This window comes from Pristiophorus japonicus, chromosome 3 (genome assembly GCF_044704955.1).
Source record: "Pristiophorus japonicus isolate sPriJap1 chromosome 3, sPriJap1.hap1, whole genome shotgun sequence".
Lineage (NCBI taxonomy): Eukaryota > Metazoa > Chordata > Chondrichthyes > Pristiophoridae > Pristiophorus > Pristiophorus japonicus.
Genome location: NC_091979.1, coordinates 38,232,752 through 38,259,188, shown reverse-complemented (window position 1 = coordinate 38,259,188; position 26,437 = coordinate 38,232,752). Strand labels below are relative to the sequence as shown.

The following is a 26,437-nucleotide window of genomic DNA, read 5'->3' as shown; positions in this document are numbered from 1 at the left end:
CAAGTAGCCTTCAGAATGGTCCAGGCATCGGAAACGCTATAATGGTCCTCTCCATTATGCTGCGCATCGCATTGAGCGACATGTATTACCGGTCAGCTTCCGTCCGGGTTACGCGGAGGGGCGTCATGAGCCAGGTGGCGAGGCCGTGCCCTTTGTCTCCCAGTAGCCAGCTCTGCCCTTCTGGCTGCTGCTGAAACATGACAGATATAACGCTCTCGCATAGGACAAATGCATCATGGGTGCATCGACTGACATGATGCGATGCATGTCGTCACACATGAGCTGTACGTTAATGGAGTGGAAGCCTTTTCTGTTCCTGTACATCTCGGAATCCTCCAAAGGTGCTCGCAAGGTAATGCAGCCCTATACCTTTGGGAAGCCAGCAATTCTGCAGAAGCCCAAAGCCCTTTCACGCATTGCCTGGCCAGTCATCAGAAACTTTACGTAGTCATTCCTCCAGACATATAGTGCAGCAGTCACCTGCTGAATGCAGATATATGTTGCATGTTGAGAAATAGTGCACACATCCCCGGTTGTAGCCTGGAACTATCCAGATGCATAGAATGAAAGTGCAGTTGTAACCTTCACTTCCAATGACAAAGCAGTTCTCCTGATGCTTCTAAGTTGCAGGTCAACTTTTACTAACTCACAGATCTCAATTACAACTTCTTTGCAGAAACACAGCCTTCTGACGCAGTCTGCATCACTCAGGTGCAGATATGAATGCCTGTCTCGATATACCCGACGTGGGTAAGGCCTCCTGTCCATCACCCTAAGGGATCTGAGCTTCCACATGCGATGACGTTGAATCAATTGTCTCCTCCGCAGCACCACCATGCAGAAGGCTTGCACAGATATGGTATTGTCAGTATTGCCCCCATGATTAAATTGTACCTTTGCAAGAAGCTCAAAACGGCGGGCAGGACAAGGTTCTTTCTTCTCTCTCCCCAAGTACGATGCCCTAGTATGGACCACACCCAGGTCTGAGCAGAAGCAATGATCGGGAACCCCCCCCCCCCTGCCCCCGGGCTTCATTTGATTCATAGTGTAGGTTTCTCTTGCCTTTCGTTCGCCTTCCACAGACCCCCAACCTCACCCCGGGCTTCTTTTGAAGCCGAGCCCACGTCCGGGCGAGGAACCGATTCTGTCAGCCCACGCTCCGACCCTTGAGCCCGGTTTGGAGATGTTCGTTTGGAAGCATCAGTTTTTTTTTTAAATCAAAACTTAATGAATTCCATTAAATTTCCATTTCCTGCATTTTAAGTTTTAAAAATTTAAGCTTGCTTATGGATATTTATGTGTTCTTGACTCCCTCCAAAACTTTACATATAAACAATGGCGTCTTTCTGTGTCAACTTTTTAATGTGTGCTGGGTTTTTTTAAGTATCCAGGTGGTTTTTCGGGAGTGGTCACTTTTGCCATCCTAGGATAAATTTAAATTGGCCAAACTTCCATAATTGTGAAAAACTGGCGCAGACATCAGGTTACACCCACCATGACGCAAAAAAAAACTAACCTAAAAAAAACGTAACTATCTGAGTTACGCTGGCGTACAAAGATTGGGGAAACTTGGATTTTAGAAATTTAGGCCAAAAAAAGCGGCGCGTGCCAAAAAAACGGCGCAAATCACCAGGGAAAATTGAGCACTTTGTGTTATTTCTATCGCTCTAGTCATCATTCTCTTCCCCAGTGTAACACTATTATACTGTGTGCAATGCCAGAGGGTTGGGAACTCCAGATTGTTCACCAATTTCCATTATCCAGTGACAGGGGACCCTCTCCATTATTGTGCAGAATAGAAGTACAGAGTACTGAATAGAATCAAGGAACAAATGCAACAAAATCAATAAACATGATGGCAGTAGGTTGCAAAGACTTGTTCAGGCTGGAAAACAATGATACAATGTTTTGGATTCATGGCATGGAGCAACGTTAAGAAGATTGTTATGTGTAGGTGAGTAACTTTGGAATCTCGTTTCTTACCAGCTACACTGGGGGAGGGAGGCAAACGACAGTAAAAGCCAAGTAAGTCAAAAAGAGGGGAGAAATGCTCACTGGGGTTATAAAAACAGCTTTGCGCAGAGATTGAATTATTGTCTTCCCCGAACTTTCGGATGTTCACTCACTTACAGAAGTCGACTGTTGCTGCTGGCTCTGTATCAGTGCAGTGGGTTTAGATTCTAGGCTTTTTTTTTTAAATAGCAGGAGAAACACCTTGTAATGAGTGACTAAACATAACAACATAAGAAATAGGAACAGGAGTAGGCCATACGGCCCCTCGAGCCTGCTCTGCCATTTAATATGATCATGGCTGATCTGATCATGGACTCAGCTCCACTTCCCCGCCCGTTCCCCATAACCCTTATCCCCTTATCGATTAAGAAACTGTCTATTTCTGTCTTAAATTTATTCAATGTTCCAGCTTCCACAACTCTCTGAGGCAGCGAATTGCACAGATTTGCAACCCTCAGAGAAGAAATTTCTCCTCATCTCAATTTTAAATGGGTGGCCCCTTATTCTAAGATCATGCCCTCTAGTTCTAGTCTCCCCCATCAGTGGAAACATCCTCTCTGCATCCACCTTGTCAAGCCCCCTCATAATATACATTTCAATAAGATCACATCTCATTCTTCCGAATTCCAATGAGGCCCAACCTACTCAACCTTTCCTCATAAGTCAACCCCCTCATTTCTGGAATCAACCGAGTGAACCTTCTCTGAACTGCCTCCAAAGCAAGTATATCCTTTTGTAAATATGGAAACCAAAACTGCATGCAGTATTCCAGGTGTGGCCTCATCAATACCTTACATAGCTGTAGCAAGACATCCCTGCTTTTATACTCCATCCCCTTTGCAATAAAGGCCAAGATTCCACTGGCCTTCCTGATCACTTGCTGTACCTGCATACTATCCTTTTGTGTTTCATGCACAAGTACCCCCAGGTCCCAGGGTACTGCAGCACTTTGCAATCTTTCTCCATTTAAATAATAACTTGCTCTTTGAATTTTTCTGCCAAATAAGTGGGGTGTCCACTGACATGACAACTAATTCGGTTGAGTATCGGTTTCTCGGCAGAGGTCGGATCAAGTTGATGCATGTGGTGTGATCCGGAGGTGGGGGCACTGATGCAAAGTGGCTGGTGATGTTTTGACCTACACAGCATCATGTGGCAAGGCACTGTGGTACAGCAAAAGCTTTGTGCTCAGCAGATTACTGGGGAAATCATACCAAGTGCAGGTTCGAACTTGTGACTTGATCGGCAGCCGTGTATAAGGAAACACTCCAGGCTCGTGCTGAGGATAAACACCTACAGAAGCTGGTTGGGCCAAATGACCGGTTTCCACGCTGTCATTTCTAAGTGAATAAAGATGCTTCAAACACAAGAGAGCAAGCGATCGGTGTACGAGCGAGAACATCCATGGGCACCACAAGAAATGGGAGTGCCTTATCGACTCAGGCAATAATATTATTTACAAGTTTCCTTTTGTTTCGTTGAACGTACATTTTATGATCAAGTTCCTTTATGAGATATGCTTCTTAAAAAAAGACCACACAAGTATAATTTTTTTTTTCCTGTTGGTGACACCCTTATGGATAGTTTACATTCCATGAGAATGAAGTCACAGTAAAACGATCATAGAAAAGCCTAGCTTATATTTAGAGAGATTTATTTTCACTAAGCACCACGGGCTGGAATTTGGTCATCATTTCCACCGGCCTTTTTGGTGCTATTCATATTTTTCAGTGAAACACCACCCCCCTGCAGGTTTGATGAAAGTGTACCACCGGCGGTTTCAAAATACCGTAGGGGAGCGGACTGCCACCGTGCAACACTAAAAAACCGCCTGCGCCCAAGTTTGCTGGTAGCGGTGACCCATGGGTGAAGGGGGGGAAATAACCCCCATGAGAAACCAGCCGGGGCAGCAGTTCGATCGGCGGTAGGTATGAAACCCTGCAAATAAAAGGTAAGTTAAAGGTTTTTTTCAAATTCTTTTGCAGCGATTCAGTGCAGAAGGGCCCTGTGAATGTTACCGATTTTTTTTTTGAAAAACATTGTGTGTGCTCCCCCCCCGTCGCCACCGTCTCCCGCCCCACTCCTAGGCCCAACTCGGAGCCTCAGTCTAAGTTTTTCTAACAGATGACTGAATTTGACCAGGATTGCATTATCCGCCGAAAATCCACGTTGAACACCGATTTTTCCCACCAGGCGGATTTTTAAAAATGTGTTGATTAATTTTCTGCCGATCTTAATTAAAAATCATAGCGGTTTTTTTCAGTGGTAACCCAGTGGCGGCGGTTTGCCACTAAATTCCAGCCCCATATGATAAAAGTGTAACACACAACCACATACACACAGACCTTCCAAGGTTGCTGTAAATTTGCTGAGACATCGTCAAACAAAATATTTATTCAGTGCCTTTAACAAAACATCTCTAGGCGCTTCACGAGAGCATTCGCAAAAAGAAAATTTGACAGAGTCACATAAGATATTAGCACAGATGACCAAAAGTTTGATCGAAGAGATAGCTTATAATGAGAGCCTTAAAGAAGGGAAGAGAGGTAGAGAGGTTTAAGGCGGCAATTCCAGAGCTTGGGACACGGCTGGAGGCACAGCTGCCAATGGTGGTGCGATTCAAATCGGGGATGCACGAGAGGCCAGAATTGGAAGAGTGCAGGTATTTTGGAGGGCTGGAGAAGGTTACAGAGAATGGATGGGGCAAGGCCGTGGAGAGATTTGACAACAAGGATGATAATTTTAAAGTTGAGGCGTTGCTTAAATGGGAGCCAAAGTAGGTCAGCGAGCACAGGGGTGGATAGGTGAACGGGACATGGCTTTAGGATGCAGGCTGCAAAGTTTTGGATGACCTTAAGCTTATAGGAGGGTGGAAGATGGGAGGCCGGCCGGGAGTGCATTGGGTGGTCAAGTCCGCGGGTAACAAAGGCATAGACGAGGGCTTCAGCAGCAGATGAGCTCTTGTGTGATTCGTCCTTTTCATTTTAACAAAATGGTCTGAAAATTCCTACTGTGGCGATTCGGTTGGACGCAAATATAATTCATCAGACAAGCCAAGCTCATTTCACTTTCATCACTATGCAGAATAATCTAATATTACATTTACTGAAGAAGTCTTGAAAGAAGTGGCTGCAGAGATAGTGGATGCATTGGTTGTAATCTACCAAAATTCCCTGGATTAGAAAACTGCAAATGTAATGCCCCTATTTAAAAAAGGAGGCAGACAGAAAGCAGGAAACTATAGACCAGTCAGCTAACATCTGTCATTGGGAAAATGCTGGAGTCCATTATTAAGGAAGCAGTAGCAGGACATTTGGAAAAGCATAATTTAGGCAAGCAGAGTCAGCATGGTTTTATGAAAGGGAAATCATGTTTGACAAATTTGCTGGAGTTCTTTGAGGATGTAATGAGCAGGGTGGATAAAGGGGAACCAGTGGATGTGGTGCATCTGGATTTCCAGAAGGCATTTGACAAGGTGCTACATAAAAGGTTACTGCACAAGATGAAAGTTCACAGGGTTGGGGGTAATATATTAGCATGGATAGAGGATTGGCTAACTAACAGAAACCGAGAGTTGGGATAAATGGGTCATTTTCCGGTTGGCAAACAGTAACTAGTGGGGTGCCACAGGGATCGGTGATGGGGCCTCAACTATTTACAATCTATATTAATGACTTGGATAAAGGGACCGATGTAATGTAGCCAAGTTTGCTGATGATACAAAGATGGGTGGGAAAGCAAGTTGTGAGGACACAAAAATTCTGCAAAGGGATATAGACAGGCTAATTGAGTGGGCAAAAATTTGGCAGATGGAGTATAATGTGGGAAAGTGTGAGGTTCTCCACTTTGGCAGGAAAAATAAAAAAGCAAATTATTATTTAAATGGAGAAAAATTACAAAATGCTACAGTACAGAGGGACCTGGGGGTCCTTGTGCATGAAACACAAAAAGTTAGTATGCAGGTACAGCAAGTAATCAGGCAGGCAAAAGGAATGTTGGCCTTTATTGCAAGGGGGATGGAGTATAAAAGCAGGGAAGTCCTGCTACACCTGTACAAGGTATTGGTGAGACCAAACCTGGAGTACTGTGTACAGTTTTGGTCTCCTTATTTAAGGAGGGATATGCTTGCATTGGAGGCAGTTTAGAGAAGGTTCACTAGGTTGATTCCTGAGATAGGTCTAGGAGGCATAGTTTTAGAATAAGAGGACACCCATTTAAAACTGAGATGAGGAGGAATTTCTTCTCTCAGAGGATTGTAAATCTGTGGAATTCTCTGCCCCAGAGAGCTGTGGAGGCTGGATCATTGAATATAATTTAAGACGGAGACAGGCAGATTTTTGAGCGATAAGGGAATAAAGGGTTATGGGGAACGGGCAGGGAAGTGGAGCTGAGCCCATGATCAGATCAGCCATGATCTTATTGAATGGCAGAGCAGGCTCGAGGGGCCAAATGGCCTACTCCTCCTCCTATTTCTTATGTTCTTAATCAGTCCTCAGGGTTGTTGTCTGATGTCTGTGCTCCTCTAATTCTACCCTCGAGCATCTCCGATTATAAGTCACTCAACCATTGGTGGCCGCGCCTTCTGTTGCCTAAGCCCTAAACTCTGGAACTCCCTGCCTAAACCTCTCAGCCTCCCTACCTCTCTTTTCTCCTTCAAGACGCTCCTTAAAACCTCTCTCTTTGACCAAGCTTTTGATCACCTGTCCTAATTTCTCCTTATATGGCTCGGTGTCAAATTTTTAAATCTCATAATACTCCTGTGAAACGCCTCGGGACATTTCACTGCATTAAAGGTGCTATATAAATACAAGTTTTTATTGTTAGAGCGTAAATATTTCAGATTTGGAAATTACGCAACCCGGTTAAATGTCATGGTGCCAAATGTTTGGATGAATCTGCAGGGTATTGTGTGCGCTCAACCCATAGCTGAAACATCTTGCAGCCCAAAGCATCAATTTAAGCACACACACAAATCAACTCACATCATTTTCATTTAGCAGACAATAACAGTGGTTTAAAAATAGGGCTTTTTGGAGGACAAAACAATTTAATTCCTCAGATACCCGCACAACAAACGGCCATTGAGGACACACTGATCGTTAATGATTTAACAATCCAACACGACACCCACTGCTGGTGTAAAAGTGCGACTTAAGACAGGGCAATGTGAATCTAAGGAAAAGCACATCTGCATAGAGCAGCATGTTGCTGTGCCCTGAAACAAAAACAGCCTTAAAATCTAATCACAGACTTTTCAATTCAATGAGCTGCTCGGAGGCTACACTGATCGACAAAAGAAGAAAGAGAAGTTGTATTTATATTGTGACTCATCACATCCCCAGGACATCCAAGATTGTTTCAAAATCAATTCATTACTTTTTGACAGTCTTGTGTAGGCAAAAGAGGCAGTCAAATTGTGCACAGCAAGTTCCTTCCAACAGTAAGTGAGATGAATGACTTGGTTTTGATTGAGAGAGGACACAGAGAAAAAGTTCCCTTCTTCGAATGATGCCATGGGATCGTTTCCATCCACTACAACAGGTAGCTGGGGCCTCGGATTAACATCTCATCCGAAGGAGGGCCCCTCCAGTAATGCTGCACTTAAGTGGCTTGGAGCCAAACCTTCTGAACTCAGAGGCCGGAGTGCTACTAACTGAACCAAGGTGCCACTTAAACAAACTTGGCTGCACCCAGAGAAGTTCACTGGCCTTTGCATTCCAGGACTTGCTATTCCTTAAAAAGAGGTTTTTCTTGTTTCTTTCCAGGAAAGCCCAATTCCTAGAAAAGGCCACACTAAACCTTTGATTCCGATGGAAAGCAGTTTGATCTGCACAGTACACACATTGTTGAAATTCTCTTGTTTTAAATCAACAGAGGCACACAGCCTGTGAAGGCACCAAATGCTGCCATCTTCACACACCCAGCTTTACAAAAATCATGTGACACACCGCATGACAATTCCAATTAAAAGTAATCAAGTGGGGATTGATTAAGCAAGGAATTATTTTCAGAAAATGATCCTCGCGCATACAAAGTTTCAATAATCCGATAGCCACAAATATGTGTTGGATCATTTTGAGATGCAAATACTCGCTCTACAATCCCTTGTGAACCGGGACAAGGAGAACCAAGTTTAAAAAGTTAAATTCTCCCCAAGGAAAGATCTTTAAAATGTTAAGTTCAATCCAAGCAGCTGAACAAGTACTGCCTTCAGGCAGTTAATGAAGTGAGGCTTGTGCGATAGGTCCAGGGCTGGGCCCACACGTCACTACTTGCTACTCGAATTTGGATCCTGGATAGTAGCAGGAACCGTGTCAGCCCCCTCCCTCCCACCACGGGGCCCCTCCCTCCCTCCCTCCCACCACCGCTCCCCCCACCTGCCCCACCACTTCCCCCAAAAGCACCAGACGCTGTCAATTTACACCCCACACAACACTTCTGGGACCTCAGGATGCACATTACAAGGTTCCTCTGGGAAGGAATGTGGCCAAGGAGTCAGAGATGGCTCCGCCCAACTCTCCAAAAAAAATCGATCGGCTATGTCTCCCAAAGCACTAGCGCAGGGATACCAAATTTCAGGAAATCACTGTTGTGGAGCCCCAACCCTCCCGCTAAAACCTCTGGCACAACATAGAGGCAAATGCCACATGACCATTCTCATTACACACCTCTTCATAAGGCCCCAGGAAAGACCTGCAGCTATGTTCAGGAACATACACTCGTGCTCTTGCCCCTGGCAAACCGGAGGGAAGCCTGCGCCACAGTACAGGTGTAAGCGGGCCAGACAGTCCTCTCCCGGCTATGGTGAGATCGCTGTGCCAGCCGTGTTAAAGAATGGCATGACAGGAGCATCACTGGGTGGGGCAAACTACTCCAACCAGGTCAAATCATGCCTTTCCTTCAATATGTTGCAGGTCATTGGCCCCTTTCACAAGGGATTGTGTTGCAGCAGTCAGGACACAAAGCAGGACTAAAGCTTTAGAACTTGAAAAATTTTGCACGATGGAAATGACAGCTTTCTCCATTCCTAATGAAGTGTGCAATATCAGCAGAATTATGCACGGTAGCATTTAAAAAATTGGAGCAGGGGTAGGCCATTTGGCCCCTCGAGCCTGCTCCACCATTCAATAAGATCATGGCTGATCTGATCTTGGCCTCAATGCCACTTCCCTGCCCATTCCCCATAATCTTTGACACCCGTATTATTCAAAAATCTGTCTATCTCCACCTTAAATATATTCAATGACCCAGCCTCCACAGCTCTCTGGGGTAGAGAATTCCAAAAATTTACGACCCTCGCAGAGATAAAAATTCCTCCTCATCTCCGTTTTAAATGAGCGACCCCTTATTCTGAAACTATGCCCCCTAGTTCTAGTTTCAATAAGATCACCTCTCATTCTTCAAATCTCTAATTATAGGCTCAAACCTGCTCAACCTTTCCTCATAAAACAACCCCTTCATCTCAGGATTCAACCTCGTGAACCTTCTCTGAACTGCCTCCAATGCAAGTACATCCCACCTTAAATAAGGAGACCAAAACTGTACGCACTTGGGCGCAGCAGACACAAAACTCTTGACAAGAAACCAACGGATGCAACAGAACTGGGCATTCTGTGGGAAAAGCCTGCGCTCCTGATCAACACCCATTTGTGGGATCTTGCTGTGTTAAACATGGTGCGGAGCCTGCCTGCAAAGCAATCACATTCGTTGTATTTGAAGCTCCTCAAGATGTTTGCTATACAAGCGCAAGGCTTTCTTTCAAAAGAATTATTTTCAAAATGCGGCGTGCTTTTAGATAATTGCATGCAACATCATTGTTGGACTGCACATGTGCAGACATGCAGGCTCGAGCATATTCTCTGCTGTGGGAGGATTTGTAATCATCACAAATGAATGTGAAACTGGAAATTCACAGCAAGAAAATCCCAAACTTAATGACCAAGTCTTCCAAAAAATTGATCCCACTGGTTACTGCAAGAAATGCCACCTCAGCTCTCAGGGGTAGGGATGTGTGCTTTTTTAAATATATAAATGGGACGCAATATTAAAAGCACTAATCCCTTTAGGTTTCAGCAGAAGCAGACAGGTCCAGCAGAACTGGATACAATAATCCGACTATAGCAATCAATTATCCATGGTGTTGCAAAGGGATTTATTCACATTTACTTGGAATTGTACAACCTTTGCTTCAATTTGACTGTCCCACATTTAGGCCCCAAGTTTCCACACGCGGCGAAAAAGGCGCCCCTCAGAGCTGGGCGCCTGTTTTTCACGCCGAAAAAAAACCTTGGTATTCTCCACCACCCTGCAGGTCCTCTGGCCCTCGGCGCGGCGCAGCAGGAGCTGTGGGGGGGGGCGGAGCCAGGTCCCTGCGCTGAAAACAGTGCCGGGACCTCTGCACATGCGCGCTACAGTGGGTGCGCAAGTGCAGTAGCTCCAGGCGTCCGAAACTGTGTGGGAGGGGCCCGAAGCACGCAGTCCCTAGCCCTGGCCAAATGGCCTCACTGGGGCTGCGTGAATAATGCTCCTCCCACGGCCAGCTCCTACTTCCTCCCGACCCGACTCGACTCCTGCTTCCCGCCCCCCGCCTCCAGACCGGACCCGACCCGACACCCGCTCCGCCCCCCCCCCCCCCCGGACCGGACCCGACTCCCGCTTCCCCGCCCCCCCCCCCAGGCCCGACCCGACTCCCGCTTCACCTCCCCCCCCCGCGCCTCCGGGCCCGACCCGACTCCCGCTTCCCCCCCCCCCCCCACCCCCGCCGCCTCCGGGCCCGACCCGACTCCCGCTTCCCCCGCCCCCGCCTCCAGACCTGACCCGACCCTCGCTTCCCCTGCCCCCCCCCCCCCCCTCCTCCGGGCCCGACCCGACTCCCGCTTCCCCCGCCCCCGCCTCCAGACCTGACCCGACCCTCGCTTCCCCTGCCCCCCCCCACCCTCCGGGCCCGACCCGACTCCCGGTTCCCCCCCCCCCCCCCCCCCGCGCCCGACTCAACTCCCGCTTCCCCCGCCCGCCCCCGGGACCGGACCCGACACCCGCTCCCCCCGGGACCGGACCCAACCCGACGGCCGCTCCCCTCCCCCGCCTCCGGACTGGATCTGACCTGACCTCCCTCCCCTCCCCTCCCCTCCCCCCGACCCGAACCGACCTCCCTCCCACCACCCCCCCGACCCAACCCAACCCAACCCAACGTTACCTACCTGGAAATCTGGTGCTGGGGACGGGCCCTGCCCGAAGTCTCGAGCCCGGCCCGTTCAGCCTCCCTCCCCCTTCTCCTTCCCCCCCACCCTCCCAAGCTCCCGGTGCTGCAGTCGGTAAGTAGAAAATGTTTTATTTATTGATTTTAAAAAAACAATTATTTCTTATTAATTTTTTTGATTGATTTATTGGTTGATTTATTGATGTATTTATCATTTATTATTGATGATGGCTCTTTATTTGTAAAACTGAAGTGTTTAATGTTTGTAAACTTCCCTTTAAACACCCCCCGCCCCACCATTCCCTACGCCTGATTTGTAACCTGCGCCTGATTTTTAAAGTGTAGACAAGGTTTTTTCAAGCGTACAAAAATCTTCACTTACTCCATTCTAAGTTAGTTTGGAGTACGTTTTCACTGTGGAAACTTTGAAATCAGGCGTCAGTGGCCAGACACGCCCCCTTTTGAAAAAAAAATTCTGTTCCAAAGTGAAACTGTTCTACCTGACTAGAACTGGAGCAAACTAAATGTGGAGAATTCCGATTTCTAAGTTACTCCGTTCTACACCAGTTGCTCCTAAAAATCAGGAGCAAATCATGTGGAAACTTGGGGCATCATTGTGGAGCAACAGTAAACTTGGGGTGATAAGAACAAAGGGATTCAATACAAGTGGAGCAAACCAAAAGTAAGCCTTTCCATTATTTTAAATGGGGCTCTGGGTATTAGCAAAGAGAGATTTAAGGATACATTCTCATCCCTGTACAATTATTAGGCAGGTTTTTTTTGTTATTGTAGCGTTGCCACTAGATATGTTTAATATGCTGGTACCAATGTGCTATGATGGCGGGACTGGCGGGACTGACCCATCAAGAAAGACTGGATCAACTGGGCTTGTATTCACTGGAGTTCAGAAGAATGAGAGGGGACCTCATAGAAACGTTTAAAATTCTGATGGGTTTAGACAGGTTAGATGCAGGAAGAATGTTCCCAATGTTGGGGAAGTCCAGAACCAGGGGTCACAGTCTAAGGATAAGGGGTAAGCCATTTAGGACCGAGATGAGGAGAAACTGCTTCACCCAGAGAGTGGTGAACCTGTGGAATTCTCTACCATAGGAAGTTGTTGAGGCCAATTCACTAAATATATTCAAAAAGGAGTTAGATGTAGTCCTTACTACTAGAGGGATCAAGGGGTATGGTGAGAAAGCAGGAATGGGGTACTGAAGTTGCATGTTCAGCCATGAACTCATTGAATGGTGGTGCAGGCTAGAAGGGCCAAATGGCCTACACCTGCACCTATTTTCTATGTTTCTATGACAAAAAAGTAAAATGTCCCAAGACACTATATAAATACAAATTGTTGTTAAAAAGGTTTATCATAACGTCCTTGCTTTTATACTCTACGTCTCGGTTTATAAAGCCAAAGGTCCTCAATGCATTTTGAACAGCCTTCTCAACTTGTCCTGCCACCCTCAAAGATTTGCATGCGTCCACCAATGAACATTGGTGAGGTGTCCGAGAAGGAGGAAGGTAGTCGTTACTCCCATTTTTAAAAAATGTAGCAAAAGTGACCCTGGAAACTACAGACCAGAGAGCTGACGTCCATTGTGGATAAAGTTATAGAAACCCTTATTAAAAAAAAAGATATGATCATGGAGCATCTGGATAGAAATAAAAATCGGGCCCAAGTTTCAGCTCGAGTTGCTCCTATTTTTTGGGAGCAACTAGTTTAGTATGGAGCATCTTAGAAATTGCAATTCTCGGCATTTAGTTTGCTCCTGTTCTAGTTAGTTTGAATAGTTTTGTTTTAGTAGTTTTTTTTTCATCAATTTTTTTCCAAGCCACTTACGCCTGTTTTGCAAGTTTAGGCAGCGAAAAGTTATTCCAAACTAACTTAAAACGGAGTAAGTGTCGATTTTATACGCTCAGAAAAACCTTGCCAACATTTTAGAAATTAGGCGCAGGTAGCGAGAGATTGGGGGCGGGGGGAAAGGGAAGTTAGAGGATTTTACAAAGCATTAAACACTTCACTTTTACCAATAAAGAGCCACCATCAATAATAAATGAAAATAAATCAAAAAATTCAAAATTACATTTTCCTACCTCTCCATTGAAGCAGCGGCAGCAGGCACTGAGCTGCGATCTTTCGGCCGTTCGGCCAGGAGATAGGGGAGGCCTGAAAAACACCGGCGGGGGGGGGAGGCGGAGAGCCAGCACGCATCTTTGAAAGTTTAATTTTTACTTCAAGTATGGGTGCTGCATTATAAACATCGCGGATTATGCAATGGTTCTCCATCAATTCGCTAAATAGGAGAGAATTGATTAGAGCTCACCGCACCAGGAACATCATAGCCCGTAGGCTGATGGGCAGGAGGCCTTACCCACGTCGGCAATATCGAGCCAGGCGTTCGTACCTGGACATGAGCGAGGTTGATTGTGTCAAAAGGCTGCGTTTCCGCAGAGTTGTTGTTGTTGAGATCTGTGATGTGCTGAGAGCAGATTTACAGCCGAGAAGCAGAAAGCCAACTGCCTTGTCTGTTGAAGGTGGTTACAACTGCATTTTCCTTCTATGTTTCGGGATCATTTCAAGCTACAACTGGAGATGTGTGTGCCATATCTTAACATGCAATACATGCCTGCATTCACCAGGTCACGGCTGCGTTGTATGCACGGAGGAATGACTTCATCAAGTTCCCAATGACCGGCCAAGCAATGCATGACATGGCTGTGGGGTTCCCAAAGATTGCTGGCTTCCCAAAGGTACAGGGCTGCATTGATTGTACCCACATCGCCTTGCCAGCACCCGTGGAGGAATCTGAGCAGTACAGGAATAGAAAATGTTTCCACTCCATCAATGTGCAGTTCGTGTGTGACAACAAGCAGCGCATCATGTCAGTCGATGCGAGATACCCTGGCAGCACCCATGATGCGTTCATCCTATGCGCCAGCGTTATATCTGACATGTTTCAGCAGCAGCCAGAAGGGCAGAGCTGGCTACTGGGAGACAAAGGGTACGGCCTGGCCACCTGGCTCATGACGCCCCTACGCGTGACACGTCAATACAACATGGAGCATTTTCTATGTTTCTACGTTTCACATTACGACTCGCAGCATCATTGAGAGGACCATTGGCATCTTGAAACAGCATTTCCGATGCCTGGACCATTCCGGAGGCCACTTGCAATACTCGCCTGAGGTTGTCAGTCAGTTCATGAGGCAGCAGGAGCTGGTAGTGGAACCAGAAGAGCCACAGTGAGGTGAGAGTGCCTGATGATAGTAATTTGGAAGAGCAGGATGAGGATGATGACGATATGCAAGTGCCTGATGCCGGAGCACGATGACGGAGGAGGGCGGTCCATCGTGCCCTTTTAACGATTGCTCGAGCACTGCGCCAGCAGCTCATCCGCGAACGCTTCGATTACTGATGCCTGAGGGCTCTGCGACAACTATTCCGCATGGAAATGTTTATTTTTTGGAGTTATTCCTATGTTGTGTTGATGGAACATGATTCAGTTTTAATGTAAGAAGTATTTTATTGAAAAGTTCACAATGTACTGCACGTTAGTGCAATAAAATATTTGTTGCATCAAACTTTACTTTAATAGGACTCTTTAAGATCACTTAAAAACCCTAAGATCACTTATAAGTTGTAAAGTTACAAAAGTTACAAAACAATTTCAATTTGAAAAAAGTTGCAACAGTTACATCAAGAGCAAGAACAAAAGCAGCAAAGAAAGGCTGCAACCATCTCTCATCCACATCTCGGTGAATGTTCACTTCTTCATGGGGGTGTCATTTGATTGGCCGGGCTGTGTGCCCTTATTGCAGCAGCTACCTCACCAAGATCCTCCCTGACGGCCTGTGCCATCGCTTGCACTCCCTCTGACATTCCCTTCCTCATTTCCCGTGTCATTACTGCTATTTCTCCCGTCAGTACCATTACCTCTTCACCCACTGCACTGATGCGGCCCACGGGTGTTCGGGTAAGCTCACTGCTCTCCACACCCAATGCCACAACCTGAGCCGCATCTGTTGCACGCTGCATCTCAGGAGAGCGTGTTTCCAATCTCCTTCTCCTCTGCCTGGGTCTGCCTCGCGGCACCAGTCCAGTGGGAGGCGCAGGCTGGGACGGTGGGGCCCTGGGTGTTGCAGGCAGCACTACTCCAGTGGGAGGCGCAGGCTGGGCCGGTGGGACACTGGCTGTAAAATATTGCATTACACCACCACCACCACTGGGACCCGCAACATCGGAATCTGTGAAACCATAGAATGGCGGACCTGAACCTATGCAAGTGTTTGAAAGACTGATGTCCGTTAATGTGGGCTGATACATATTAAGTTCAAAAGTCTCTCCTGAAGACATTTCAGTCAACCCCTGCAGCCACCCTTGGTCTGGATCGTCTGCATCTGGTTCTTCTTCTGTATCTTCAGGATTGGCATCATCTTCTGCAAAATATAACAGAACAGTCAAATGGTTAGCAGCACAGAAGGGTATAGGATGGGTGGCATGGTAGTCCCACACATAGCAGGCCAGGCAGCAGGTTGATTTGAAGGGCCACGATGCATTTTCAGGACTTACCCTCTCCCTCGCATGTGGGCCTAGCTTGTTCAGAACTGATTGCTTTACTCCATGTATGACTCATCAAAGCAGCGACCCTCTGTTCCAAGGGTGTCAGTGGATGCAGATTTGGCGGGCCTCCTGCTGTTCGAGTTCTTTCCCTTTTGTTGTGGGCCAATTTCTTCTGCAAAGATTAAAATATAACTTTTTACAAAGTGCATCTTTCTGCAGGGTGGGACATATACAGATGGTCACATTTACAATTGAGATGCCATTGAAAAATGAAAATATTACTTACACTAACTACTTGACCAAGGTCGTGCCATTTCCTTTTACACTGACTTTCAGATCTGCTGTATTCACTACTGTGCAGTAATCTTCTGCAACTAGGTTCCAGCGTTTCTTCATTTCTTTGGGTGGCACTTTTGTGCGACCTCTGTTGCTGGTATCCAGCTCCTGCCATCTCTGCTCAATGACATTAACTAATGTCTCCACTTCCTCATGCAAGAAATTCTTCGTTCTTGGTGGACGTTGTTCCATTGCTGTATTGAATTGACACTCAGTGATTTATCAAAACACACAGTCCTTATTTTGTATGCACTTGTTCTGGAAGTTTAGCAGCAACAAACAGCACTCACTGATTCCAGCAGCTGATTTCTTCCACAGTACTGCTAACAGCACTCCTTCAAGCACAAAAAATCAGTCAGAAGGCTTTGCACAGCTCCACACACCCAAAAATCACTTTTCTGCATGTCCCTTTAAAGATGGCCAATTGCCAATGTTTGTGTGCCATCGTGCTTGCACGCATGCGCAACGCTGCCGGCACTCAAACTGACGTTGGGCCCTAGCCCCGCCCCCTGCCGGCAGTGCTTGGTCAGAACGTGTTTGCTCCGCCCCCAGCAGCTCCTGCTGCGCTGTGCTGAGCTACAAACGGGCCTATAGATTGGAGAATCACGAGCTAAGTATTTGCCGCTTTTTGAGTTCTAGAAATTAGGCGGGCCTCTCCGAGGTGCGCCGTTCTACCGGGGATCTGAAACTTGGGCCCAATATATCATAAAAGGTCACCAATGTGGGTTCATGAATTGCCAATCCAAGTTATTGATTTTCTTTAAGGATGTCACAAAGGGGCCGGTTAGAAGCAAGGCAGTGGGTGTGATATAAGAACATAAAAACATAAAAACATAAGAATTAGGAACAGGAGTAGGCCATCTAGCCCCTTGAGCCTGCTCCGCCATTCAAAAAGATCATGGCTGATCTGGCCGTGGACTCAGCTCCACTTACCCGCCCACTCCCCATAACCCTTAATTCCCTTATTGGTTAAAAATCTGTCTATCTGTGATTTGAATACATTCAATGAGCTAGCCTCAACTGCTTCCTTGAGCAGAGAATTCCACAGATTCACAACCCTCTGGGAGAAGAAATTCCTTCTCAACTCGGTTTTCAATTGGCTCCCCCGTATTTTGAGGCTGTGCCCCCTAGTTCTAGTCTCCCCGACCAGTGGAAACAACCTCTCTGCCTCTATCTTGTCTATCCCTTTCATTATTTTAAATGTTTCTATAAGATCACCCCTCATCCTTCTGAACTCCAACGAGTAAAGACCCAGTCTACTCAATCTATCATCATAAGGTAACCCCCTCATCTCCGGAATCAGCCAAGTGAATCATCTCTGTACCCCCTCCAAGGCTAGTATATCCTTCCTTAAGCAAGGCGACCAAAACTGCACGCAGTACTCCAGGTGCAGCCTCACTCTGGATTTCAGCAAGGCCTTTGATACAGTTCCTCTGAAAAGGCTGGAAATGAAAATAAAGAAAATGGGAATCAATGGAAATATTTTACAATGGATGCGTAATGTGTTGACTGAGGGAACCCAGAGAGTGGTGGTACAGGGATTAGCTTTCCTCCTGTTCTCGAGCACCTCTTCAATGTTCATTGATTTCTGGAAGATTTGTACCAGAGTTCCTGCAATTTGCTCCCTTATCTCCTGAAGAATCACCTTGGATGCATCTTATCCAGCCTCTCAAATTCATTTGCCTTAGGTTGCAAATCTGTTCATCACTGTGCTGGCAGAAAGGTGACTAGTGTGGCAAGATGCTTGTAGTAATGTGAATAGTGTCACAACCCCGCTCTGATGTGCTCTAATTCTCTTACCAGATCAAATAAGTTACCAGTCACCGGTCATCAGGTTACCAAAGAGTTCTTTTGCGGTCAGATTTGGGACCTCTTTCGTATATCTTCATAAATAATCTGGAGCCAAGAGTCACAAGCACAGTGACTAAATTTGCTGATACAGTAATAACTTTTCTTTATATAGCACCTTTAACACAGTGAAACATCCCAAGGTGCTTCACAGAAATGTTATCAAACAAAATTTGACACCGAGCCACAGAGATATTAGGGCAGGTAGACAAAAATCTTGGTCAAAGAGGTAGGTTTTAATGAAAGTTTTAAAAGGAGGTGTACAGGCAGAAAAGTTTAGCGAGGTAATTCCAGAGCTTAGGGCCGAGGCAGCTGAAGGCATTGCTGCCAATGGTGGAATAATAAAAATCTGGAATGCTCAAGTGGGCAGAGATCTCGGAGGATAGAATCATAGAATGGTTACAGCACAGAAGGAGGCCGTTCATCCCATCGAGCCCGTGTCGGCTCTCTGCAAGAGCACTTCAGCTAGTCCCATTCCCCGCCCTTTCACCGTAGCCCTGCAATTTTCTTTTCCTTCATTCAATTCCCTTTTGAAAGCCACAATTGCGTCTGCCTCCACCACCCTTTCAGGTAGTGCATTCCAGGTCCTAATCACTCGCTGTGTAAAAATGTTTTTCCTTATGTTGCCTTTGGTTCTTCTGCCAATCATCTTAAATCTGTGTCCTCTGGTTCTCGATCCTTCCACCAATGGGAATAGTTTCTCTTTATCTACTCTGTCCAGACCCCTCATGACTGTGACACCTCTAACAAATCTCCTCTCAACCTTCTCTGCTCTAAGGAGAACCACCCCAGCTTCTGCAGTCTATCCACTTAACTGAAGTCCCTCATCCCCGGAACCATTCTTATAAATCTTTTCTGTACCCTCTCCAAGGCCTTCACATCCTTTCTAAAGTGCGGTGCCCAGAATTGGACAAAGTACTCCAGTTGAGGCCGAACCACTGTTTCATAAAGGTTCATCATAACTTCTTTGCTTTCTAGTTATAAAGCCCAGGATCCCATATGCTTTTTTAACCGCTTGGTTACAGAGATAGGGAGGTGGGAGGCCATGGAGGGATTTGAAAACAAGGATGAGAAATTTTTTAAAAGAGGCATTTCCGGACTGGGAGCAAAACTAACGAAGGTGATAGACTTCAAAGATTATCAGGATAAGTTACAGGAGGATTTGAATATACTTGGGAATTGGGCAGACAGGTGGCAGATGAAATTCAATGTAGGGAAACGCAAAATGCTTCACATGGGGATAATTACTTAAATGGAAAGAAAATAATTTGCATGGATGGGCACTTAAAGTGCCATAACCTGCAGGGTTACAGACCTAGAACTGGTAAATGGGATTAGACTGGATAACCTCTTGTTGGCTGGCGCAATTACAATAAGTACTGTATGGAATCGAATACGACCAAGATGATTCCCTAGACTAGTTTAGATCGCCTGGATGGGTCGGAGAGGAATTTTCCCAGATTTTTTCCCCCCCAATTGGCCTGGGTTTTTAATCTGGTTTTTGCCTCTCCCAGGAGATCACGTGGCTCCGGTTGGGGTAGAATGTTTCAGTGTAAGGGGTGTCGCAGTTGTGGGGGCGGAATGGTTGGGCCGGATGCTCTTTAACTGCCGCCATTGTTCAGGGCTGCTGACCAAGGGTCGTGTGGCTCTTTGTCGGCCGGCGCGGACACAATGGGCCAAAATGGCCTCCTTCTGCACAGTAAATTTCTATGTCTCTATGAAAATGAAAGAGACCTGGAGGTCCTGATTGATTCGACAATAAATTGTGACATTATCGCAACAATGTTCGATTGCAATGAATAAAACAAATGAGATGTTGGGAGGTGTTAAAGGGTCAATATTGAGCTGAAATAATGAGGTAATCTTGGAACTTTATAAAGCATTTGCGTAAGTGCACTTAGAATATTGTGTACAGTTCTGGTCACCGCAGTACAAAAAGGATATCTCAAGTGCTGCAACAAATTGACACACAGCAAAGTCCCACAAATGGCAAACAACTGAGACAAATAACCAGTTAATCAGTTTTAGTGATGTTGCTTGAGTGTTAAATATTGACCAGGACACTGGAGTGAACACCCCTGCTCTTCTTCCAATAGAAGCTTTTGTGTCCACCTGAAAGAACAGACATGGCCCTCAGTTTAACATCTCGTCCAACACTTCCGACAATACAGCACTCCCTCAGTACTGCACTGATGTGTCAACCTAAATTATGTGCTCATGTTGATTAGGTGGTGGAGGCAGACTCAATCACGGCTTTCAAAAGGGAGTTGGATAAGCACCTGAAGGAAAAGAATTTGCAGGGCTAAGGGGAAAAGGTGGGGGAGTGGGACTAGCTGAGGTGCTCTTGCAGAAAGTCAGCACGGGCTAGACAGCCTTCTTCCGTGCTGTAACCATTCTGTGATTCTTCCAAGTCCTGCAGTGGGGCTTGAACCCACAACCTTCTGACAGAACGGACACTGCTAACACCGAGCCAAGACTGGCACCCAAGTAGTGCAAACTTGTCTGAAAATACTGCAGACAGATCAGAACACTAGACAGTGCAAGGTGGTACTAAATTTGGGGCATTAGCTCACGGAAGCAGAAAAGGTACAGGGAGAGAGGCAAGTGACAAAGAGAGACAACTTGATGGCCCAGATTTTGTGTTGCTAATGACAACAAACAAACAAACAAACAAACAAACAAACAATCAGCATTCGCTGTCATTACCCCTCTGAAACTCACCACAACTTCAGGATGTAGCACATGCGCAGCTAAACACACAAATGCTGAAGCTGCGGTCAATCATTCACTTCTCTGACACTGAGTGCACCGTGGAACCCCCCCTCCCCCCCCTCCCCCCCCGCCCCCCAGCCACCCCCCCCCCCACCGTCCCCACCCCACGCCCTACCCACCGTCCCACCCTACTCCCACCAATCTATGAAATCAGTCGAACTGATGAAAACTGAGCGTTTCCATGGTAATATCGCTGTAATACCCTATTAAATGTAACGCCTTGTTGGACTTGTTATAACCGGGGTTTTAATAGCATACTGACTGGCAAACAACCATTCTGGCCATGAAAAACTAATTTTTGTATTTGTGGAATGTCAAATTTCTCCATGATGATAAAATTACAATTTAATTTTTTTTTTTAAAAACACAAACTAAATCGGTAATCTGATTAATTAGCAATGGCAATCCTTTGATAATCTTGAGCCCAATTGTATAGAAGATACCTCAAGTCTCTGGAGATATATCACCAACGATGTCTCCGCAAGATCCTGCAAATCCCCTGGGAGGGCAGGCGCACCAACATCAGTGTCCTCGACCAGGCTAACATCCCCAGTATTGAAGCACTGACCACACTCGATCAGCTTCGCTGGGCAGGCCACATAGTTCGCATGCCAGATACGAGACTCCCGAAGCAAATGCTTTATGCGGAGCTCATTCATGGTAAATGAGCCAAAGGAGGACAGCGGAAACGTTATAAGGACACCCTCAAAGCCTCCCTGGTAAAGTGCGATATCACCACTGACACCTGGGAGACCCTTGCCGCAGACCGCCCGAGGTGGAGAAAGTACATCCGGGAGGGCGTCGAGCTCTTCGAGTCTCAACGCAAAGCGCATGAAGAGGCCAAGTGCAGGCAGCGGAAGGAGCGCGTGGCAAACCAGCCTCACCGACCCCTTCCCTCGATGAATGTCTGTCCCACCTGTAACAGGGTCTGTGGCTCTCTTATCGGACTGTTCAGCCATCAAAGAACTCACTTTGGGAGTGGAAGAAAGTCCTCCTCAATTCCGAGGGACTGCCTATGATGATGATGTAAAGTAATTTATTGCCTCAACATATAACAAATCGATTGTTGAATATTTATGGCCTTTAAGTTAAAGGAAACAAACGTAATTAATCGTGAATTTATTGCACCGGTCGTGAGTGAGACAGCTAGTCAATTTATTGATATGATTAACTACAGGTCTAGAAAGCAACTCTGTGTATTTATGAATTGAGGTCAGGGAGCGAGCACCACAAAATAGCTACACATGTACAGGATATATCAAGCAGGCATCTAGGATCTCAAGAGGCAAATAGTTAAGCAATTAATAATAGCAGAGCTAAATCCAACCAAAGTGAATTCAACAGATGACCAAGAGATGGGAACATGGGGCTTGGATTCATCACTAATGTGACCATGACTGAGATGTGCTGACATATTTAGGTCTTTGCTCTGAATGGCAAAGTGGAAAAAAAGCGGAGATGGTGGGACTGTGTGCCGGAAGATCCGACTGGAATGGCAACAGGCAGATACATGCGGGTAAAATGAAAGCGCTTGCATTTATATTGTACCTTATTACGTCCTCAAGACATACCAAAACACTTAAACCCAATGAATTACTTTTGAAGCAGTCACAATTTGCACTGAGCAAGGTCCCACACACAGCAAAATGAATGAGCAGATCATGGTTAGACCAAGGTTTAAAAAAGAAAGAGTTGTATTTATATGGAGACTTTCACAACCACCTGATGTCTCAAAGCACTTTACAGTCAATGAAGTACTTTTGAAGTGTAGTCACTGTTGTAATGTGGAAAACGCGACAGCCAATTTGTGCACAACAAGCTCCCACAAACAGCAATGTGATAATGGCCAGATAATCTGATTTTAGTGATGTTGGTTGAGGGATAAATATTGGCCAGGACACCAGGGATAATTCCCCTGCGCTTCTTTGAAATAGTGCCATGAGATCTTTTACAGCCACCTGAAAGAGCAGAGGGGGCCTCGTTTTAACTTCTCATCCAAAAGACGGCACCTCCAACAGTGCAGCACTCCCTCAGCACCGCACTAGAGTGTCAGCCTAGATTTATGTGCTCAAGTCCATGGAATGGGACTTGAACTCACAACCTTCTGACTCAGAGGTGAGTTAACATGTGTAGTTTACAGAAATGACATTAAATGCATTGAGCACATCGATTCGCCGGGACGATATCAGGGATGCGGGACTATAGTTAGGAGGAAATACTGGAGATACTGCGACTATTTCCAACTGAGCAGAGAGGGCCGAGAGAGGATTGAAGATTACAAAGGGTTTTGATAGGATGAATAAAGACTAAATCCTTTGGTTGAAGAGCTAGCGATAAGGGAGTCATCGATTTAAAGTTGTCAAAATAGAGCACGGTTATGAGAAATGTAATTATGCAGCAATGTTGGAGCATGGAATGCTCGTCCACAGAAAGTAGCTGAAGTAGAGACCATTGCATACTTTAATGAGAGAGTAGATAACCATTTGATGCAGAGGAATATACAGGGCAACGGGGGAGAGAGCAGGGGAACAGATTAGTTATGGATTATCCAGCCAGGTGCCAGCACAGACATGGTGGACCAAATGGCCTCGTTCTGGACTGTACATTTTTTTTTAAATGAAAGAAAGACTTGCACTTATATAGCACCTTCCATGATCACCAGACGTCTCAAAGCACTTTACAGCCAATGTAGTACTTGTGGAGTGTAGTCACTGTTGTAATGTAGGAAACACGGCAGCCAATTTGCACACATTGGCTGTAAAGCGCTTCGAGATGTCCGGTGGTCATAAACAACGGTATATAAATGCAAGTCTTTCTTTCAAATAATATGGGATATTTTCCACCACCTGACCATGCAGATGGGGCTGAAATTTAACCACCCATCCAAAAGATAGCACCTCCAACAATGTAGCTCTCCCTCTGTGCGACATTGAAATGTCAGCTGACATTATGTGCTGAAACCTGAAACCTTGCGGCTCAAGGGTGCGATTGGTACAAAGGTCCTTTGGCCAGCCTGGTTATAGCAGTTAATGTATTAAAATATGAGTTTATGTACCGTGACCAAGCACATTTAGATCTGAAGTGGTGAGAAAATAAACCTGCATCGTAGCACACTCAACTGAGTGCCTAGACTTGTTTGGAACAAGTCATATTGCTTCGTCCATGTAAACCCCAGAGTAAGGATTTAGCGAAAACACAGGGATTTTACTACACAAAAAAGAAAAAAGACAGACTTGGATTTATATAGCCCCTTTCATGACCACCGGACATCTCAAAGCGCTTTACAGCCAGTGGTACAGAAGTACTTTTGAAGTGTAGTCACTGTTGGAATGTAGGAAACTTGCCAGCCAATTTGTGCACGAGCAAGCTCCCACAAACAGCAATGTGATAATGACCAGATAATCTTTTTTGCTGCTATGTTGATGGAGATGAATATTAATCACGACATATTTTCTGTTATGTTATGGGATAAATATTGGCCAGGACATTAGGGATAACTCCCCTGCTCTTCTTTGAAATAGAGCGTTGGGATCTTTTACATCCACCTGAGAGAGCAGACGGTGCCTCAGTTTAACGTCTCATCCAAAAGACGGTACCTCCAACAGTGCAGCCCTCCCTCAGCACTGCACTGGGGTGTCAGCCTCGATTTTTTTTAAATAAACAGCAAAAAGAAAGTTTACTCTAAGAGATAGAGATGCCTTTGGGTGCACTGCAGGGAGCAGCGTGCTGCTGCAGGAGGGCGACGGCTGCGAAGCCAGGCACAGCAGGAAGGGCAAGAGTCCGTAGAGGGAAGTGACCGGGGCCCAGGAGAGGTATGAATCTGGGGCCCAAAAGAGGCGAGGGCCCAGGGGCCGCACGGGCCAGCCCACACTGCGATATGTGCGCGCACTCGGTCTGTGCGGCAGAGCTGATCTCCAGTTAGTCTTGGGTAACCCTTGCCACTGGACCAAGACCCAGCTCTGTCAAGCCCGTGTGGTGGCTGGTGTGCAACGGCCATCCCACGTTAAAAAAATCTACGCACAGACATCTTCCACCCTTCAGGATATAGTTCGGGACCTGGAATATTAGGTCCTTCATTGAAACACCTGTGAACTCATCCCTTTTTGGCGTGGAAGCAAGTCATCCTCGCTTCGAGGGACTGCCTATGATGGATGATGATGCATTTGATCAAACACCACTAGAACTGACCAGTCTCAACCCCAAATGTAAGCCTATCTTTTCTTTCAGATACAGATATTTTTGGGTATCTCCAACATTTTCTGTTCCGATTTCACATTTCCAGTATTCACACGATTTTATTTTATTTTTTGATGAACACTTGGTCCACCAGTGACTAGTGCAGTCTGCAACAGAAACGCAGATGGCCAAAATACCAGGAGGACCTGCCCCTCTATTATCATAGTTGCCATGGTATTAATGAGTATGTAGATAGGCAATTCATTTGACAGGGCTCAGAGCCCAGCATTTCTATGCCTCTGGGATTTTTTTCCCCCAAATGCAAAAAATTAGATCCTGGGGGCAAGGAATCTCACTACATGGGCGCAAGAGGAGAAATTGCAGAGACGTGTAGCTGTTCAGCAATGTCTGCACGAAATCACTTGCGCCAATCGAAAGCTTCCTCTGGCTTATCGTGTGTGTGGGGGGCGGAATAAGCAGGTTGGGGGAAAAATGCTGCCAAGTGTGTCCAAGACACGAATTATTTGCCTAAGTTAATAAAACACACACACACACATACATTGCTCGCAATACTTGAAATCTTTAAACATAGGAATTTTCAGACGAGTCAATTGAATTTACACCAATGTCTGGAGCACTGGAAAGAGGCTCAAATAAATCTTTCTCTCGCCTCCTGCCACCCCGCACAAAAAACAAGCCCAGGATTAATTTTGAGAGACCCTGCCACCCTCAATGGTAGATCACTCAAATATCCAAGAGGTATAAGATCGCAGTGGAATTATACTGAATATAAATGAAAGCACAAACAGAAAGCATTTCTCCTACCGGCAAGTCGACGCTGACATCGCTGCCGTCCAGCAAGGAGACCCTGCAGGTGATGATGGACCTGCAGTCCCCGGCCGCTGGGATGTGGGTTCCCGATCGCTGCGCTTCTCTCTGCTTCTCCTTATCGGCGTGTCGGCGCACGGTGCGGCGCCCGAGAGTCCGCCGTAAGAAGCCCAACATCTCCTCCTCCTTCTCCTCCTCCTCCTGATCGCGTTGGAGGAGAGAGAGAGAGACAAGACAAGAGAGATAAAAGGTAACCGGCGAAAGATACCAAGTAGCGGGAGCAGGCGGCGGTGGTCAATTGCAGGAAACCGACAGGAAACTGTACACAGAGAGAGCAGGGCTGCTCAACACACACACACATGGAGCTTCCCTGCACCGAAATTCACCAAATCCTTCCCCAGCTACGAGCATGCGTGGATCCAGCCCAGGAAATGGCGTCAGGATTGAGGGATACAAGAAGGGATTTCTTTAGTGCAACAGCACAACTCCTCTCTATTCCAGCCCAACATTGAGCCGGTCAGCAAGATGTCAAGAAGCGCCGTAATATAACCCAGGGGCTACTAGACTTCAAGGCTTAAGTGCTCTATGGTCCTAAAGTGCCATATCCAGGGTTTGAATGTGTGTGTGTTTTCTCTGCAATTTTATTTCTGGTTCGTTATCAGTCGATTTCGCGCTTGAGGGACCTTCTGCGATTTGACAAG

At 46.2% G+C, this 26,437-nt stretch overlaps 1 protein-coding gene across 2 annotated transcripts in view; it reads right to left on the bottom strand.

The window, feature by feature from the left end:
• The window catches only part of epb41l5 (erythrocyte membrane protein band 4.1 like 5), a 208,827-nt gene extending 182,793 nt beyond the window's left edge, over positions 1–26,034 (bottom strand). For both annotated transcript variants that reach the window (XM_070874359.1, XM_070874360.1), the window contains exon 1: positions 25,734–26,034. In XM_070874359.1, coding sequence (XP_070730460.1) covers positions 25,734–25,913 — 180 coding nt within the window. In that variant the 5' untranslated portion in view covers positions 25,914–26,034. The remainder of the gene's footprint in view (positions 1–25,733) is intronic.
• Between the last annotated feature and the right edge of the window lie 403 nt (positions 26,035–26,437).